General features: G+C 43.3%; 1 protein-coding gene across 1 annotated transcript in view; it reads right to left on the minus strand.

Annotated features, from left to right (window-relative positions):
- The window catches only part of LOC107572425 (fibroblast growth factor 12-like), a 63,912-nt gene extending 48,803 nt beyond the window's left edge, over positions 1–15,109 (minus strand). The window contains exons 1-3 of the mRNA XM_016258857.1: positions 14,237–15,109; positions 13,492–13,539; positions 11,665–11,775 (exon numbers count right to left, since the gene is read on the minus strand). Coding sequence (XP_016114343.1) covers positions 11,665–11,775; positions 13,492–13,539; positions 14,237–14,432 — 355 coding nt within the window. The 5' untranslated portion in view covers positions 14,433–15,109. The remainder of the gene's footprint in view (positions 1–11,664; positions 11,776–13,491; positions 13,540–14,236) is intronic.
- Positions 15,110–15,454: the final 345 nt, after the last annotated feature.

The following is a 15,454-nucleotide window of genomic DNA, read 5'->3' on the forward strand; positions in this document are numbered from 1 at the left end:
TAGTAGGTCATCCGGGTACTTCTCGCCTACTGTTTTTCGAATACTATGAATTCGGACATACTACTCGCCTCGCATACTGTTTTTCGCCTACTATATAGTATGGAAGTATGCGATTTCGGACGCAGCTCGGGAGATTGCCGCTTGGTTTTGATACAAAAAATTCACATTTCCGACGCGCGTTTTCCATGAACCCAAAGCGCATGTTAAGAACGGGCGTTTTTATGGCAAATCACATGTCGAGGATGCGCGTTTTGCTGTCAAATCGCACAGTTTTGACGTGTCAGGTTACAATCAAACGCCCGATCAGGCATATGTGAATACTCTGGCTTACCATAGTACCGTTTCCGCCCTCGCTTGACTCGTGCCTGGCGCTGAAGTGAAGTGGAGCGCGCGTCTGAAACGTCTCCCGTTCTCAGTCGTTCTGCAACTGAATAAATGCGCTTCTTGTCGAGTGAAAGTGACAGAAGCAGCAGTTGTGAGTGGGGTGGCCAACCCTAGCCCCGCCCCTGCGTTAATTGCGTAAAATATTTTTAAGCCATTAAACTGAAAAACTTAATCGCCTGCATTAACGCGCTAATTTTGACCAAAAAAAACATTATTTTTCACATAATTTACCTTTATTCTACACTGCTCTGTCCCTTCTCCTTTGAAGGCTCTGATCATTTCCTGTTTTTATGAAGCCCCTCCCTCAGAAATACGCAATGGACTCTGCGTAGCGATGAACTTCTGCTGTCGCCAGAAGTCGGGATATCAGTTTCCGGTTCTCTTTCAAGCATACGTTTCGGTGTCTCACTATGGGATACACCCCTTCCGCGTATTACTAGAAGCCCTATTACATTACGCCAGCCCCAATTGGCTGGCAGACGTGATGTTGTGTCTGGGCGTGGCCTCCCCCCTCACTATAAAGGGCACGAGACAACTTCACTACGACATTCAAAAACCTCTTCTCGCTTCACACCAGAAGCCTACAAATTAGTTATACTTTCAATGAACGCCTGGAGAAAGACTGGCCTCCACGCCGTTTTTCGCCTGACTCCTTCAATTTGCATTCCAGCCGATTGCAAGGACCGTTCGATATTACGATGGCTGCAGCAATGCAGACTGTCCCGGCTAGCGAGGGAGATGCTGTGCGACTTTGTTCATGCGGGAACAAAATATCATGCAAGGACACACACAAGGTCTGCTCTGCATGTCTTGGGCTGAAACATGCCCAATTGGCGATCGAGAACCCCGGTTCCTGTGAACACTGCGCACGCTTCACTATGAAGAGCCTTTGTCGCAGGCTAGCACGCCAAGCTAGCCTGTCAGGCCACGATCCCTTCATGTCACCTCGTTCCAGCTGCCACTCCGAAGGTACCCATCCCTGTAAAGCTGCCCACCACAGCAGCTTTATCCTGGGGTGAACAGCTTGATGTCTGCGTCCTTCTGCCCAGTGTGCTCAGCAGGGACGAGGAAGAGGATGCGCTTGATTTCGAGGAAGAGGGACAATCGGACTTTCTTCTCTCTGAAGAAGAGGAAGATTTCGAGGACTCCCCTTTCCTCCCCCCTGCGCTCCCGGCACAACCCCTTGCCGGTTGCAGTGACCTAGAAGGACAAACCGTTCACCAGCAAGATGCCCGTGCAGGGAGGATCTGCTCTCGATGTGGAGGGAATGGAGAAGGTAGGACTTCTCCGAATGCCCCCCATGGAGCCATTAGTTGCCACACACTTGCACTCAAAGCACACGGCAGCTGCAAATCCGACGTTGCCATCCAAGGCGGACCGTTTCCAGTGAAGCATGACGGAACGCACTTATAAAGCAGTTGCTCTCTCTGTCAGGGCTCTGAATGCGACCTCTTTGCTGACCGCATACCAAGCGGAACTGCAGGACGACGCGTCGACCATGCTGGGTCAGATGCACTGGGAAGAGATCTGTGTCGTTACGGATCTTTCTCTGCGTCTTCAGAGGTCCGTGGTTCACGGGCAAGGCCATGGCCACAATGGTCATGCAAGAGAGAGGACGTTGGCTTAATTTGGCGAATCTCTCTGACAGGGAAAAATAAGTCATCCTGAACGCGCCGGTGGTCGCAGAGGGCATTTTTGGCTCGGCTCTGACACTGATGCAAAAGAGATGCGAGGAAAAGAAGAGGGATGATGAGGCTTTGCTCTGTATGCCTAGAAAGGCACAGACTGCACCCCCTCCACCACCTCGGCAGACCTTCGCACAAGTTACGGCCCGCCCACCCCCCAGCTATCGCATTCCTAGACGGCAGAGCCCGAATGTGAATGCAGCGGGTCACAGCGGAGTCCCAGAACAGAGAACTGCCTGGCCAAGGAAGAACTATCCAGCCAGCTCCTCAACCTCATCCTCACTCCCATCCTCAGGGAGCGAGGAGGAAGAAGAAGGCAGTTTGATGGGGTCTTCCCCGGGGAAAGGAGCCCACAGCCCCCCTGTTCACTAGCTCCCGACCCTCAGACGTTCAGCGTTCGACAAGGGATGAGTTTCGAAGTTCCCAGATGTTCTTTGTGGAAAATAGAGCCCGGTTGGGCCAGGGGAAGTAGAGCAGTGAAAAGGACAAGAGATGGCGCAGTGGTGCACACCCACCCACTAGTCACAAGCACTTTTCATGTTCAAAACTCAATAAAGTTTTCACTATATTCCCAGAACATGTTGCAAAACATAATTCCCCAAAAAATTTTGCAAAACATGGTAACAGAACACATTATAACATCACCTCGGGGAGTTATTGCTCCCTTAGAGGTGATGAGACACTTAAACTCTGTCCAAGCGCTAAGTGCCCAAGCATGCGCAGTACAGACCACAAACTCATTCACGACTCGGCCACACGATGGCGCCAGAATGCTGCGAATAATCAGTTGGCGAGAATGCACACAGTCCCGCTGGGTATTAAGGACAATACAAATCGGGTACAGACTGCAGTTTGCTGCTTCTCCCCCGCATTTCAAAGGGATAATTCATTCTCAGGTGCGGGGAGAATTAAAGCATGTTCTTCAGGAAGAAATTTCCTCTCTGTTGAACAAAAGGGCAATAAGAGTGGTCCCACCCGATCAGAGCCACAGCGGGTTTTACTCGAGATACTTCCTCGTCCCAAAGAAAGGGACTCGAGCTCTTCGTCCCATATTAGATCTGCGTGCACTGAACAAATATTTAAGGAATTACAAGTTCAGAATGCTCACTCATTCAACACTCCTAAAATTAGTGTGACAGGGAGATTGGTTTACGTCAATCGACCTGAAAGACGCATATTTTCACATAAAGATATATCCACCCCACAGGAAATTCCTGAGGTTTGCTTTACTTGGAGTGGCATACGAATATCTGGTTCTACCATTCGGCTTGTCTCTCAGCCCTCGAGTCTTTGTAAAATGTACAGAAGCGGCCCTAACTCCGCTCAGGGAGAAAGGCATTCGTCTCACTACTTACATAGACGACTGGCTGGTGACAGCTCGGTCAGAGCAAGAAGCGAAAAAACACACAGTTATGCTTCTGGAACATATACAGAAACTGGGTTTAAAACTAAACATCGAAAAGAGTGTTCTAATTCCCACACAGTCTATAATATATCTGGGGCTGTCACTGAACTCGGTGACATTCAGAGAGCGACTGTCGGAAGACGGGGTGAGAAAATTCACTCGTTGCATGACCGATTTTCAGAGGGGAAACTGTGTCTCCTTTCGCACATGCCACAGACTATTAGGACTGATGGCCTCATCTCAGGGGCTGGACCCATTACGTCACTCCCGGAGGAGAGTGAGAGTGACGTCAGAGGCAGTCTTGGCACTGCGCCAGTGGAGACACCCGACCTTTCTGGTTCGAGGGGAACCCATGGGCGTGGTTCGAGTCAGACAAGTCATAACAACAGATGCGTCGCTGTCCAGTTGGGGGGGCATTCACAAGGGCAGGATAGTGAATGGGAGATGGGGTCAACAACTGACCAATCTTCACATAAACTATTTGGAAATGCTAGCCGTTTTTCTGATGCTGAAGCATTTTCTTCCTTTTCTGAAAGGGCATCATGTTCTCGTGAGAACGGACAACACTACAGTTGTGGCTTACATAAACCGACAGGGAGGTCTCAGATCCCTTTCTTTGCACACGTTAGCACGAAAACAGATTTTATGCCCAAAATAGTTAATGCTATCATTTCTCTTGAGTTAAGAGCCTTCTATCCACCACCTTTTGCTTCATCAGAACAGCAAAAGGTAAATGCACTGTGCCCAGTGAGGGTTCAGGGAGAGTGATCAGCTTTTCATATCGTGGATGAAACCTCGTATGGGGAAGCGGATTACTAAACAGCGTTTATCGCACTGGATAGTGGAGGCGATTTCGTTGGCATATTCCAGTAAGGGCCTTGTGTCTCCACCTGGTTTACGTGCACACTCAACAAGGGGAATGTCAACTTCGTGGGCTCTTTTTAAAGGAGTCACGTTACAGGATATTTGCGAAGCGGCGAGTTGGTCCTCACCGCATACATTTGCAAGGTTTTATGAACTGGATGTTACAGCTCAAACTTTAGCACATGCAGTATTGAGCATAGGAATGTGAGTCACGAGTCATGACTCATTCAGCCCCGGATGCAGTAATTGTGGTTGGCAGGAGACTTTGAGGCAGGCTATCTGGCAATACGGGAGTTAGGATATCCCATAGTGAGACACCGAAACGTATGCTTGAAAGAGAACAATAGGTTACTTGCGTAACCCCGGTTCTCTGATAGAATTAAGTGAGGTGTCTCACCAGATCACCCTCCTTGCTGTGTGAAGCGAGGAAGAGATATGCTTGTTTTGAATGTCGTAGTGACGTTGTGTTGTAAGGATAAAAGAAACTAGAATACTTTGATCTCCTGAGAGGCAAACAATGCACTGGCTTCTTCAGGACACCCCACAGAGGGGTGGTGCGGGAAACGCCTCTCTCACATATGCAGCTGTGCCTTTTCATCTCCTCCGTCCACTGGATTCACTCAAACTGGTCAAGAATAAAATGTTCTAAATGAATGCAAATAAGATTTACAGTCATGTTTGGTTTCATTTGAATAGTTTCAGGGCAAGTGGTACAATGGTCTTAATCTTACTAAAAGATAATACAGATCCTAAGAGTTAAGAGAAACTTTGATCACCGTAGAGAGCAATCCCATGCAAATTACCCATAGACTCCCCATGTTAAAATGCCCAACTTTACAGCAGAAAAAAATATGTTTACAGCCTGGTACAAAAAGTGCTTTTGGTCCATATAGGTAATTTTGCCCTTCATGACAACTGTGAGGCGGGTGAATTTTTTTATAACTCATCCGTTTAAATTATATTAAGCCTTAAAGTTCTGCATAATTAAGGGCGTGGCCACTTGAGTGACAGGTGGACTGCCGCTCTGCTCCAGAGTGTGAAACTCGCTAGACTGTGAAACTTAGAAAAATGGCTTTAAAGATGTTTATTTGTCCAGAAATAAATAATTATGGTTAGGACACTGGAAATCTGGCAATTAGATGTTTTAATGAAAATGATCTCAAACTTGATCTCATTTTTACCACTATTTTAAAGTTATTGTAGGTACTCTGCCTTTGCACTGTCTGCAAAAAGTGAGATGTCATGCCAAGGCAAAAGGCAGGAGCTTCCACATTATATACAATATTTGGGTGCTGATCACCATTTACAGAATCATTATAGTAACATCTGTATAAAATCTAGTGATAATTGGCTAGGCTATAACATATAGTAATGTAATAAAAAAAAGTCTGACCGTAACAACCAGACAAAAAGTTAAACGTGAGTGGATACCGTTTTGCAACCAATTTATTTGCAATGTTCGCTAACATTAAAGGATGCAAGACATACAGTACTTAGCTTAGCCTATTGTTTTTACATCGGACTGAATGAAAATAGCTTAACCTAAGAACGACTTGTGGATTGATGTGAACGCCAGCAGGAATAATGCTCAGAATGATTGTGAATTAAACATCTCCGATGACGTTCATTGCATTGTTTTTTATCGAGTTACAAGAAAAGGTAGGAAACGGATTTAATTGCGAACAGTAGCCTAACTGATTTTATGTGATACGCTGTCATGGCATTCGACTCGTTACACGTGCAGAAGTGGGCAGCCCTAGACTGAGAGCTGGCATCTGCATTATAAAAAGGAAAAAAAAGACTTTAAAGATTATCTATGATTAATTATTGTTGCCAAGTTATCTTGTCATTGCTTGTTTACAGTGCTTTGTTATATGGAGCAGTTTGTTAGATCGCGATCTATCTTTTGTCTAAAGAAATGCCAACAGATGTATGAAAGTACACAAGTCACACTGTAATTTAAAAGCGCAGACTTTAATATACAGTAAAACAAAGGCAAAATACCGTATAACTCCAGGCTGGCACAGTAATATTGACGAACGGCTAAACAAATGCAGAGCACCGTAACTTAATTTGAGCGATTTAAAACAAAGTCAAAGAGCGGTAACTGATGATACTGTGTTCTGCCTTGGTTTCTCCTGGGCTTTTGATAAAGGAGGTCATATATGTCCCAAAATTATCAATAACTAATTTCGACCAAAAACGAAGTTATGGTGTTTTGTCTTTGCAGGAGAGCACTGCTGTCACCATAGATGGGCGTGGTTTCAGCAACTAGCGCCTCAGCTTCACCCACGTCCCGCCTTTTTGCCCATTTTCGATTATCCGATTATTTCGATTGATGTTGATGTGTTGAAATTATGCAGCCAAGTGATGATATCTCAGATCATTATTTAGTCTTGTGCAAACTTCATATAGCTAAAACTGTACATTCTACTCCTTGTTACAGGTATGGTAGAACCATCACTTCTACCACAAAAGACTGCTTTGTAAGTAATATTCCTGATTTATCCCAATTCCTTAGCATATCCAAAACCTCAGAACAACTTGATGATGTAACAGAAAGGACTCTCTTTTCTAGCATTTTAGATACAGTTGATCCTTTACGCTTAAGGAAGATGAAGGAAAACAGTCTGACACCGTGGTATAATGAGCACACTCGCACCCTAAAGAGAGCAGCCCGGAAAGTGGAGCGCAGCTGGAAGAAAACAAAACTAGAGGTATTTCATATTGCTTGGCGGGAAAGTAACCTATCCTACAGAAAAGCATTAAAAACTGCTAGATCTGATTACTTTTCGTCTCTTTTAGAAGAAAACAAACCCCAAGTATTTATTCAATACAGTGGCTAAACTAACGAAAAATAAAGCATCAACAGGTGTTGACATTTCCCAACAGCACAGCAGTAATGACTTTATGAACTACTTTACTTCCAAGATCGATACTATTAGTGATAAAATTGTAACCATGCAGCCGTTAGCTACAGTATCGCATCAGATAGTGTGCTATAGATCGCCTGAGGAACAATTCCACACATTCTCTACTATAGGAAAGGAAGATTTGTATAAATTTGTTAAATCATCTAAACCAATAACATGTATGTTAGACCCTATTCCATCTAAGCTCCTAAAAGAAGTGCTTCCAGAAGTCATAGATCCTCTTCTGGCTATTATTAATTCATCATTGTCATTAGGATATGTCTCAAAAACCTTCAAACTGGCTGTTATTAAGGCTCTCATAAAAAAAACACAACTTGACCCCAAAGGACTAGTTAATTACAGACCGATCTCGAATCTCCCTTTTCTGTAAAAGTCCCTTTCTCCCATTTGTAAAACTGCATTTTTCCATCTCAAAAATATATCTAAATTACGACCTATGCTCTCAATGTCAAATGCAGAAATGTTAATCCATGCGTTTATGACCTCAAAGTTAGATTACTGTAATGCTTTATTGGGTGGTTGTTCTGCACGCTTAATAAACAAACTCCAGCTGCTCCAAAATGCAGCAGCTAGAGTTCTTACTAGAACCAGGAAGTATGACCATATTAGCCCGGTTCTGTCAACACTGCACTGGCTTCCTATTTAACATCGTATAGATTTTAAAATCTTGCTTATTACTTATAAAGCCCTGAATGGTTTAGCACCTCAGTATTTGAACAAGCTCTTGTTACATTATAGTCCTCCACGTCCGCTGCGTTCTCAAAACTCTAGCAATTTGATAATACCTAGAATATCAAAGTCAACTGCGGGCAGAAGATCCTTTTCCTATTTAGTGCCCAAACCTGAATAACCTATCTAACATTGTTCGGGAGGCAGACACACTCAGTCAGTTTAAATCTAGATTAAAGACCCATCTCTTTAACCTGGCTTACACATAACACACTAACACATTTCTAATATTCAAATCCGTTAAAGGATTTTTAGGCTGCATTAATTAGGTCAATCGGAACCGGGAACACTTTTCATAACACCTGATGTACTTACTACATCGCTAGAAGAATGGCAACTATGCTAATATTAGTCTGTCTCTCTCTTATTCCGAGGTCACCGTAGCCACCAGATCCAGTCTGTATCCAGATCAGATGGTCACTGCAGTCACCCGGATCCAGTACGTATCCAGACCAGATGGTGGATCAGCACCGCTTGTCTCAGACGGACACCGGGACAAGACCACAGGAGCTAGTTGAGTACTCTGCACAATGTGACTTTGCTGCAGCCTGGAATTGAACTGCTGGTTTCGTCTGGCCAGAGGAGAACTGGCCCCCCGACTGAGCCTGGTTTCTCCCAAGGTTTTTTCTCCATTCTGTCACCGATGGAGTTTTGGTTCCTTGCCACTGTCACCTCTGGATTGCTTAGTTGGGGACACTTCATTTCCAGCGATATCGTTGACTTGATTGCACAGATACTATTTAAACTGAACTGAGCTGGATGATGACATCACTGAATTCAATTATGAACTGCCTTTAAGTGAAAAATGAGTGTTTACTATTGTCACTTTGCATTATTGACACACTATTTTCCTAATTAATGCTGTACAGTTGCTTTGACACAATCTGTATTGTTGAAAGCGCTATATAAATAAAGGTGACTTGACTATCCGAGAGTGACGCGCGGTGACGCGCTGTCAAGATGGCGGCGGTCGGCTCCGCCCACTTTAGGCTTAAAAAATGCTCTTCTGAACCCTACGAGTGACGTCACGGATACTACGTCCATGTTTTTTTACAGTCTATGATGAAAACACGCGCCCTGGACGTGTGATTTGCTGTAAAAATGTTGGAGTCAACAAAAAACGCGTGTTTTTGATGTGCGTTTATCATAACAGAAATGGGTGTTGAATACATGTGTTTTGAGTCGGACAAAACGCACATTATAAACGTGTTAACAAGTAAACCAAACAGGCAGTGCAAACGTCTGTTTGAAGTGTCCAAACAGGCGAAAAGAACGTGCTCTTTCCTTAGTGTTCTCAAAACTGCACTTCGAAAGCGTGTGCTCACTTTATAGATAAAATAGTCTAGAGAGCTACTTACTTGAAATAAAATTATATTAAACATATGTGGAACTTTTTGCACTTTACTTTCAAACATCATAATATGTCAAAGAATAATGAACTATCAATATCTTGGCTTAAAGGGGTCGTTGACTGCTTTTTTTTCTATGATTAATTGTGTTTATGGGGTGCAGTCTAACATGTGTTAATGCTTCGTTTAAAAAAAAAAAAAACTAGTGCTGTCAGTCGATTAAAAAAATTTACTAATTAATCAAATTTTTCTGAAATTAATCCCACCTAACATTAAAGCTTTTAAATATACTTTTATATTGCAATAATTTCACATTCGATCTTTAAATTAATGTACAAACAACATAAAGAAATATTTTTTAATATTTGTTTAATGGCATCTTTTTTTATGACTGAAGGCCAGTATCAATGATACCAATACTGATTTGTCTATAAAATTGCCCCCCCCCCCATATTTAACCATTAACTATAGCCATTCAACATTCCAGTATAATTGAGAGTTATCAATTTTAACATTTATTAGACTTTAAAAATCATTGTGGTGCCTCATTGACAGATATTTGTAGAGCTGCGGGCTGGGCAACCCCCAACACGTTCGCTAGATTCTATAGCCTTCGTGTGGAGCCGGTATCCTTCTGTGTTCTCACCTCAAACGGGTTGAAGCACTGAGAGGCTCCAACTTCGGGTCGGCTTGCTAAAATCGCTCCAGAGAGTCCATATCGTAGACCCTGTCGAGCTTCTCCGTCCCCTCGGCAGCCAGACGTGGTGGAGCGTCCGGCGCCGGGACCTCACTCGATGAATCTGTGAGAACAGATAGAGGTCCATATCGTAGACCCTGTCGAGCTTCTCCGTCCCCTCGGCAGCCAGACGTGGTGGAGCGTCCGGCGCCAGCCCCTCACTCGATGAATCTGTGAGAACCGATAGAGGGCTGGGTTCCATATGTAGAGACCTAAGTGGATCCCATATGTGTAAAGTCCACGGTATAGCCTCAGAGCCCGTGTTTCCCCGGCAGACTTCTGCCATTTCCAAGAGGGTTACAATCACCTCTAATCTTCCATATGCACCTAAGCGGTTGTCCATGTGGGTAAGTGCTTCCGAAACCTCCTCCGGGAAGGATGGGGCTTCCGCAACGTTCCTGTCCCAAGTGGTACAGGTACGTTTTCGCAGTGTTATCTGCTGCTCTTCTTGTGGTAAGCCCCGACCTGTGCCAAAAAGAAGGGGCGCAGGAGGCTTCCACAGGACACTGGAAGGGGCAGTACCTGTGGCCCTTTGGTGGGGATCCCAAATCGACTGAAAAGGAACATCTCGGTTACGTATTGTAACCCTTGTTCCCTGAAGGAGGGAACGGAGACGTCATGTCCCGTCGCCACAGCTTCTGTACCACTGCTGAGCGGCCGGGTCACCGGCTCGGCTCCTCAGCGAAAACCTGAATATGCGCTGCACCGGCTGCCTACTTATACTCACGCTGTGTACAATAATGCCCAACAATAAGGAAAAAATTTCCACTTTTACTTGGAAGAAATGTTCAATACTTGAAAGAGTTAGTTCACCCAAAAATGAAAATTCTATCATTAATTACTCACACTCATGTCGTTCCAAAGCCATATGACCTTCGCTCATCTTCGGAACACAAATGAAGATATTTTAATGAAATCCGAGAGCTCTCTGACCCTCCATAGACAGCAACACAACTGAAATGTTCTCAGGTCCAGAAACATAGCATGCACATGCTTCTCTTCATGTAAACAACTGGCTGCTGCTTACGTTGAGCACGCACATGTGTCAGCATGCGTTTACATGAAGAGGAAGCATGCACATGAGTCGTGCATCACTTTCTCCACAATGGCGGTGCACCGTAGCAGACGGGATAGGGAGGAGAAGAATTGTTAAATAAAGTTATTATTTTTGTTTTCTTAAAATTACGGTTGAACCCCTGATGTCACAAGGACTATTTTACCATTGTCCTTGTTTCTGGACCTGGGAGCATTTCAGTTGTGTTGCTGTTTATGGAGGTTCAGAGAGCTCTTGGATTTCATAAAAAATATCTTCATTTGTGTTCCGAAGATGAACAAAGGTCTTACGGGTTTGGACTGACATGAGGGTGAGTAATTAATAACAGAATTTTTGGGTGAACTATCCTTTAAAGGATTGTGCTGAAGGATTGTACATAAACAGACTTTCATAAATAAACCAACCCTGAAGATTGTTCGCTGAGATAAAAAAGTGTGACACCAAGCCCCGTTCTCCCCTATACACAATTAGTGTTGGTACAATTAACTCTGCTTTGCATGCACATTTGCAGTTCCAATCACTCACTGTAGTCGCTGTTCTCATCCTTGATGCCATCGATGGTTCCATCTGGCTGCATCTGCAGGTAAAAACCCTGCTGGCTGAACAGTCGTGTCACAATGCCTTTCAGCTGCGGGTCTGGAAAATAAACACACAGCCCCGCCCCAACCCACATTTTTATCAGAATTTACCCCAACAAATTTTTTCAGCATGTGAACAAAAGGTTGTTAAGAAGAAATAAATTATTCTAAATAAGTTATTGACTTCTTATCCTGTGATGGCAGTGAATGTACTCGTGAATGGCTGTGTTGATAAAGCTCTGCATATTTGCTCTCTGCAACCTCATTAATCAGTTTCACTATGGACACCTGGAGTTTATAGTGGTGGAGCGGTGACCTGTACAAGCAGGTACAATAAATGTTTAAAGGCAGGCCTGAGAGGTGAGGAGTGAAGAGGCCACATGGATGACCTGGCATGCAGCAAAGTTTCACAGCTTTCAATATTAGAGCTCAGAAGAGTTGTGAATGTCCATGATGGTCATGATCAGCTATTCATCTAGGACCCCATCTATCCATTGCAGACCCAATATCTTTGACAGGCTGGAAGGGCCATCAATCACATGAACGAGCCTATCTACATCCATTAGGAAGAACATTACTAAATCACATACAGAATTCACACCTCTATAAATAAAAACTGATGTAGGGGACCCCATAGGAAATGACTATAACCTGGGGAGAAAGGTTTGGGTTTAATACATGTATGTGGGTCAGTGTGTGCTGAATCTCTTGAAAACATGTCCAGGTCATACTTCCCCTGAAGCAAAAACAAATACAAACAAACAATATTGTCAATACAAATTCTTATCCCTAATGCATCTCGAGCCTTTTTTAATGTAAATCCAAATATTAGATCTGTAATAAAGTAATTTTTCCCAAAAAATATGTAAGTACAACAAATATTAATGATATACATCATTATAATATAATAATTGATTATAGTAGATTATATAGTATGATATAGTAGATTGCAGTAATGAGGATGCTTTTTACATTACAAAATAAGAATTTAAAAGAAAAGTACACAGTTATTATGAAAATAATGTCACAATGTAAAAAAAAACACTAAAATGGGATTAAATGTCTTTGTGTAAAATAATATTTCTGCTTTCACTGGATTTGTGGGGTGAAATATGACTCAGACATGTTCCTCACATGTTTGTTTACATGCATGTCTCTACTCATATAGCACTCGTATGCACTCACATGTGGATTTGAGCATGTGTTCACCTGGATGTATGCATGAGATAATGCATGTCATATTTGCACCAACACTTTGCATACTTTCCCCTTGCAAATATAATTCAGTTGAACCATACATGTTCCATATTGCCCCATTTCATGAACAAAAACAGTTGCAATCAGATGTGCTGATAAATGACCTCATGATCATGAAATGGTGAATGATATCCTCGACTAATTAAGTCACCACAACTGACAGAAGAAACATGACACATCAGCAGCACAGAGCATACACGAGGCTCACTGCACGGAAACAGACAGAGAGGACAGATCACGCACAACAATGGGGACAGAAACATAATAAGTAGAGACCAAAAAAGGGGATCAGAGGGGAGTAAAGAAGGTACAAAAGAAAAAAGGTGGAAGAGACAGAGAGAAGACATACTGTACATAAAAATAACACAAAGACAGAGAGATAGAACAATAGTCAGAAGCATACTACAAAGACAAGGCAGACATTGGCGACTGCCGTTAGACAGGAGCTAGTCCCCCATGAACACGAATGGGGTGGGTAACTGGAAGACAGCACAAGGATGGAGGCTGAGCTACTGACCTAGCCTGACGCCCTTACGGGACACCTGTGGAGGTTTCGAGGGTGCATCTTACGGGGGAGAAGGAAAAACAACATTTTTACAGACAAATCCTACAGCAACAGCCGTCAAATAACTGATCATATGTTGGGAAGAGGGGATGTGTTTGTTCTACATCATGAGAAGGTGTTTTGAAGGAGGAAGAGAGGACAGCTTTGTATATATATATATATTTTTTTTACGTTTCACATGTTCGTGCCATTTTATGTGAGCCGAAAAAGAACAATAGCGTGGTTCATTGGGCAGTTCAAACTGGATCTTCCATCAGGCAAACATTTACCATTAACCATTTCATCTAAGAATGCCCTGGTGCACTGCAGTGCCACTGGAATCTGGCTATTATTAAATTGCATTGTTGCACTATAAACATAAGGTATTTTCTTCTTCTTCTTCTTTTAACAATCACACAGCCTCTGATCAAAATGTCAGAATTCCAGCCACTGAATTCATTGATAACAGTAATAATAACATTAATAAAACATATCAGATATATCAACATAAAACGACTATGCAGTCAGATTGTTAGGATGGCAAATTGGTTGGTGAATAGCAATAGACAGCACGTGAGCTATGAAACAGGTGGGATCTTTGGGGGGAGGGATAAATAAATAAAATACAGTGGAGGATATATGTTCCTCCAGCGGAGCTGTAGACTGCAGCAGAGGCTTCGGGTGGGGGCTGATGTCTTAAAAAGCATCCAGCACTGACCTGGTCGCCGGCGAACAGGTCTTTTCTTGCCGCTGCAGAAGCGGACTTTACTGAAGACCCCCAGGAAATGTCGCTCGCAGAGAGAGCGGGGGTCTTTGCTGGGACTGGGGCGGCGTTTGGAGGCAGATACCCGATCGCTGTTGGATTCCCGCGCCTGCCGTTTTTGTCGGATCAGAGAACTGGCGATCGCAGCCATCTCGAGTATTCAGTTAAACGAGCTGTTCGACGGTAACGCAATTACTGGGAATAATAAATAAACAAGACTGGATTGTCTGCTAAAAATTAGCCAGATATCATTCCAATTCTTTGCGAAAAATCCAGAGGATCCTGTGAATTAGGACTGAAATCTCATCCCCTTCTCAGACGATCTACCCAGACGGCTGTGAGTTTCACACACGATTACATAAAGCATATTTTCCTTTCTCCATCTTAGAAGCAAAAAAGCTATAATAATAACAATTAAATTTAAAAACAACAATTAAAAAACGTCCTATGTGAACATGGGTAACCTCACGCAGGTATTCCAGGTGCCGAAGACAACAGACGCGTAATTCCTCTTTCAAGCGACTGCTACATGATCCATATGTCTAGTTCATTCCAGATAACTTTGCATGCATCCACATAATAAATGGAGCCCATGACATAAGAATGCGCGTTCTCAGGCTCTATAGGCGTATATGAGTGGCGCGCACACAACTTCACGCAACATCTGGGCTCTCCAAATTATTTCACAGCTCGTCATAGTTCTTCTGGTAGAGTTCATTGCATCGCCCTTCACGTCGAAATTTCTTATTTTGTCCGAAACGAGTTGCAATTTAAATGTCAGGTGTCTAGCACAGCGAGAACACTAAGAATCCTGGCGAAGCCGTTTAAGGGAATGTTGTAAAATCGAGACTAGTGCGGCCTCTTTCACACTGACACTGAGCCAGTGAATGGGGTGTGATACTCTCTCTCTCTCTCTCTCTCTCTCTCTCTCTCTCTCTACGCAATCATACGTGATTGAGGTTTGGATGAGGAACTCGCAGGGGTAAACCGGGGCGAGCAAGTGAAGGAGTTAGAAAAAATAAATAAATAAATAAATATATATATATTAATGGGGAGAGAGAGGAGGTAACAGAGAATGATCTCAGTTCAAATTATGCTTGTTATTGCGTCTCATCGTCATCTATAGGGTTAATTTATTAATTGTCTGCCCATGTGTTTACTACTCGGATTAAA

This window comes from Sinocyclocheilus grahami, unplaced genomic scaffold (assembly GCF_001515645.1).
Source record: "Sinocyclocheilus grahami isolate Dianchi unplaced genomic scaffold, SAMN03320097.WGS_v1.1 scaffold1749.1, whole genome shotgun sequence".
NCBI classification, from domain to species: Eukaryota; Metazoa; Chordata; class Actinopteri; order Cypriniformes; family Cyprinidae; genus Sinocyclocheilus; species Sinocyclocheilus grahami.